Here is a 5,280-nt window from a genome sequence, read left to right as displayed (position 1 = left end):
TAATATGCTAACACAAAATGACTCTACTTATTAAACAATACCACGATAATGACAATATTATGTATTTTGCTTATAGAATATTGTTCAAGCGTTCTCAGGAAACGTTGGTTTAACCTATTTTAACTTTGAATTTTTCCATTGTACAAGATTTATATTTGTGAAAATTTATTTTAATGACGCATTCAACAAAATCAGACAACTTTTCACTCATCTTGTATCGCTATAACACTATATGTCACAGTTACAACGTCAATCCATTAAAACGTATTTATGAACGTGATAAGTGTTTAATAATGTTTCAATCTTTCGTTATAGTTGTAAGTTGCGGTGAACCTCCAATTCCAAGCAATGGTGCTATTACTGGAAAATACACATATAAATCAATAGTTAACGTAACGTGTAACAATGGTTATAAGTTGTTTGGGACATATCAACTCACATGCAAAAGCAATGGGGCATGGAATGATGCGCCCGGAGTTTGTACAGGTGAGAACTACAGCATCACCGTAAGTTGAACTGTGTCTGATATTTTGTAATGATGGGAGAATAGATTTCTAGTCTAGAAGAGTTCATATTGTATTTATCCGAATAATTATGATGTAGATTTTAGAATTGGTTCTGTGTACAGAAACACGTTGTTTTCCTCTAATGGCTCTTGCTCATGGCTCAATTAATTTGACAAGCGGACAAAAATTTGATTTCAAAGTTGGAGCAACTTTGGAATTTGCATGCGGTGTCGGGTACGACATCGTTGGATCAACATCTTTAGAATGCACTCAGGAAACAAATAAGGACGCCAGATGGAGCAACGATGTTCCTTCCTGCAAAGGTGCAAAAAAATGAGTTAGCAATGCTTTTTACTAAAGGCTTTGATGTTTTTGTAGTGAAACAGTGTCCACATCTTACTGCTCCTGTCCATGGCTACATAAGAGGAACAAATAATCGCCATCCTAACAGTGTTCATTTTGGATGTGACTTTGGATATATAATCTCTAATGGCAGTAGTAAGCTGACCTGTGGTCATACTGGACAGTGGAATGGAATGAAGCCGCAGTGTATAAGTAAGATTTGATATATTTTTGGAAACAAAAGGCTGCACGGACAGCAGCGTCCTAAAATGGCGTACAATAGATAGAATAACAAGTAAACAAAAACGACAATCAAATACGTAAACAGGCAGGCAGCTGGAGACTGGCAGATAATGACGAATCTGACAAAACAGACGAGCATATAACAAACACCCTAACACAAAGTGAGATAAATCTACCTCATAGACGTTGAATCAAGCACAAACTAACGGAGTTACTAATTCAGAAGAAAATCAGACAAAAGAAAGTCATAGATTGCTAGCCAAATAAATAGATAAGGAATGGAAAATGAGAGTACAGATAGGAATGTTTGTCCACATAGATCTGTTTTCTATTCTAGAGTTGAGTTGTGTATCACCAGCTGAAACAAGTAATCTAAACTGTACTGGGGGATATCAGTTTGGAGATCAACTTAATTGCACATGTCCGTATGGCTTTGCTTTGATAGGCCACTCTGAACTTCAATGCACAGGAAGCAGGCAGTGGACAGCTCAAATGCCGCAATGCCAACGTAAGCAACTGCACCAAAACTTACTTCAAACATTTATTGTAGCTAATGAGTGTATTATACAGAGGTGGTATGTAGAAATCCGAGTCTGCCAACAAACGGTGGCTACGTCACTGTAAGTTCATTTTACGTTGGGGGCAATGCTACCTACTTGTGTGGCAGTGGGTATGATCTGGTGGGCCCGAAACAGAGAACATGCAAACAACTTTTGGAAAAGTCTGCAGTTGGACTTTGGGACAGACATCCGCCACACTGTACACGTATGTCTATTGTTGGTAACAGCAAAGTGTACAACTGAACTTGCTAATATTTTTAGCTAAACGATGCAGTATACCTAAAGATCCTGTAAATGGCATCGTAATCGGAACGAACTTTATTATCCGTACTCCATTGAATATCAATGTCACTTTGGGTTCGAAAAAGAGTCTGGAAACGTTATACGAACATGTGATTCAACAGGCCAATGGAGTGGACTACCATTAGTTTGTCAGGGTATGTGAAAAGTATTTGTGTCATCGTTATAGAAGAGATGTGTGTACTGGCGGTATATATATATATATATATATATATATATATATATATATATATATATATATATATATATATATATATATATATATATATATATATATATATACTCTAATAAGCATATTATTCTATGAAGGATTAGAAGTGTGTGTTTGACGTCACGGCTTATAGAGTGGCAGCAAAGCCCTTCAAAAGTGGCATTGCAAACCAAGCATGATTGATAGAATTGTTATTGTACGTTAGTCCTACTATACCATGGTAGATCTTAAGATATGTCCGTGAGGCAGTCACAATACTAGAAAGTTTTCGCTCTTTAGTAACTTGCAATATTCTCGACAATGTCAATCTCGATAACGCAGAGGTTGCATGGTCTTTGGAGTCAAGCAAACCTTTTAGGATCACTTGAGCTATTTCAAAATAGATATCATTTGTACAACGTTAACACATTTTCGAATTCTGTTATGAAGATTTCAATGCTTTAAATTTCTTGCAATTTCGCTTGTTTTGTTATAACTTTGGAAGTACTGTCTTCAACAGAATATATGATATTTTTGTACTGACGCCAAGTCGTCCTATATCTCTTATCTATAGATACAAGAATTCCCAAATTGACTCGAATGTGATCAATTTGTCATTATTTCTTTCTAAATATTTTCACTCATTGCTTTTTCATACGCTCTTCATAACTTTCATGCGATGCACCCATGCTACCGTTTGCAATATTTTGGCGAAAAGATGGTCATGCACCAAAAGCGTTGAATTTATTGTTGTAATTGAGGCAACATATTTGATGCATAGCAAATGTCAACGTTCCTATTCAGTCTTTTTGCATAAAAAACATATTCAGTGCTTCTGTGTATTAAGTGCTAGCAGTTTTAGCCTGCACTGGGAAACAGTAATGTACCGTTTCTGATCAAATATGCCGCAAGACTTGTAACAATGGTAGGACAACGTATCAAACGGCTTACCTGTCGTAGAAACTCCTCCGCCTCTCCTTGTATAGTTCGCCTGTTTACGGCATTTGCGTATCTGCCTGACAAACGTTATATATATATTATTCTTGAAGGTCAGCTACCCAATATACACAAACCTCAAAATTATAATATAATGTTACAAGAGAAAACGAATGTTAGTGTAGGGTGAAAAACCGTTAAATACCCCGAATAACGTTTTCGAGTATAACTATCTACTAGCAATTGTGCAGTTGCTTTAGACTTACACTTGGCGGTTTGTATACAAACGTATTATTTTCCGTTTTTATTAGCTATTGCCTATCTATCGTCTATAATAAAATCACATTCATTCAGGTCTTTGCAATAATGCATATAGCAAATCTCTCGTTTGCTAAATATGGTTACCTCTTTAATTCTTTGATGGCTTTATTGATTTTATTCATTGCAGTGAATTAAACTCAAAAATCTTTTTATCTGAACGATAACATTTTGAGTACTAAAAGGTAGAAGTGAGGTTATGAAAACCGGAAATTTTAAAGGCTGTGGCCAGTTTTTCTCAACAATAAGAATATAGTAATATTAATTATTATTCACAATCAATTGTTGTGGTTTAGTCCTTTACACAATATTCCTATAATGCGCCTCTGTTGTGTGTGCGACCTTTTTGATCTGCCTAGTGTTTGCGCTTTGCTGTCGGTATATCTGTTCTTTTAGTTACGCTTGTCTTACATGTTATGTGTTTTACTTTCACAATCTCTGTCGTTTACAGATGTATGCGTTGGTTTGCAATCGAGATGCTCTGAAATAGAAAAATGTATCGTTGGCTCGAACGGACAAGGCTTGTGTGTGTGCCAAGATCATTCTTATTGTTCACAACAATCTGATCCGGTATGTGGTACGGACGGAAAGACATACCTGAACGAATGCTTCTTGAAGAGAGCAGCTTGTAACTTGCGTTTGTCTGACTTGCAAATAGCAGCTAAAGGACATTGCAAACCTAGCAACTAGATAAAACGCAAATTTCGTGTAGCCGTTGCTGTAGGTAATAATTTGGAATTTCATTGTGGTAATTTGTTTGAAATACCGACTAAACGATGTCAATTTAGCAAGTCACATCTGTTTTTGTGATTTAGCTTTACTAAACGTTTCAATGAACTGAAATAACATCAAAAATAACACGTTTATGTTAACGCCTTAGTTGAAGCCAAATTCTAGTAAAACTGGCTGAAAATTTACTTTGAGTTATCACTTGATAATACCGCGAGCATTTCACGATTTCTTATTGTACGAATAGCGGCGAGAATTGTTGGGGGTAGTTTGATGTGGTAAGACCCGGATAAACACTTCAGGTATGTCAAACATGCAGGCGCAATTTTACCTTGACGTTTCGCGGCGACTTCGGCAACATTATACTTGCATGGGTATGTCCTGCTTGATTCTGCAGTTTCTCTCCTGTCGTCCAAATTGGCAGCGATTAGATTTTGAGTTTGCCATCTTGTATTGTACGACAGTAGATATTTAAACTTTGATACTACCTGAAGGATTTGATGCCCATGTGCGGTTTGTTTATCTCTTATAGAATTCATACACGAACCTCCGTTTTAAAGAGTGGTCAAGCCGAAGATCGCTTACTATCAGTTGCTATTATATATTTTATCTGCATGACTTAAACTGATTTAGCCGCAGAAGTGTCATTGGCAACCCGTGCTTTCTGCCGCAACACATTTAGATGTAAGTGTTCGTAATTGTCACGCTGTCATTAATTCTTTAAGTGCCTTGCAGGTCGTAGCACGAACAGTGACTCTATATGACACCATGCACAGTTAAATAAAGAGTATCTAGGGTGTACCAATTTTGATATTTGACGATGCAGCTCTTTAGCTACTTAATGAAAAAGGTACTGCTGGGTTATCAACAGTTTCAGAGCATCGCATCAGAGCCGGATTTAGAGATGGATTATGGGGTTGCAACTCCCTCTTCCTGTAGGCGTGGTTCAATAATTTCTTAAAATTTCATTAGAAAAGAGAAAATTAGTAATGTTATAAATAACTGCTAACGGTGAGCTCCTTCTTTCAAAAATTCTTGGATTCGGCGCTGCGCATTGAATTGCCTAAGAAACACTATTCTGTCTTCTGAGAACACCATCTACAAGTGTTTCCAGTTTAACTGTAAAGTATGCAGATAATCAGACAGAATAGCAACT

The 5,280-nt window shown here is 36.7% G+C and overlaps 1 protein-coding gene across 1 annotated transcript in view; it reads left to right on the top strand.

Moving 5' to 3' along the window:
• The window catches only part of LOC134176122 (sushi, von Willebrand factor type A, EGF and pentraxin domain-containing protein 1-like), an 8,693-nt gene extending 4,709 nt beyond the window's left edge, over nucleotides 1–3,984 (top strand). The window contains exons 7-13 of the mRNA XM_062642800.1: nucleotides 316–486; nucleotides 629–829; nucleotides 885–1,061; nucleotides 1,429–1,599; nucleotides 1,662–1,856; nucleotides 1,913–2,088; nucleotides 3,847–3,984. Coding sequence (XP_062498784.1) covers nucleotides 316–486; nucleotides 629–829; nucleotides 885–1,061; nucleotides 1,429–1,599; nucleotides 1,662–1,856; nucleotides 1,913–2,079 — 1,082 coding nt within the window. The 3' untranslated portion in view covers nucleotides 2,080–2,088; nucleotides 3,847–3,984. The remainder of the gene's footprint in view (nucleotides 1–315; nucleotides 487–628; nucleotides 830–884; nucleotides 1,062–1,428; nucleotides 1,600–1,661; nucleotides 1,857–1,912; nucleotides 2,089–3,846) is intronic.
• Nucleotides 3,985–5,280: the final 1,296 nt, after the last annotated feature.

Source organism: Corticium candelabrum, chromosome 2 (assembly GCF_963422355.1).
Source record: "Corticium candelabrum chromosome 2, ooCorCand1.1, whole genome shotgun sequence".
Classification (NCBI taxonomy): domain Eukaryota; kingdom Metazoa; phylum Porifera; class Homoscleromorpha; order Homosclerophorida; family Plakinidae; genus Corticium; species Corticium candelabrum.
This window is presented reverse-complemented; position numbering and strand designations above follow the sequence as displayed.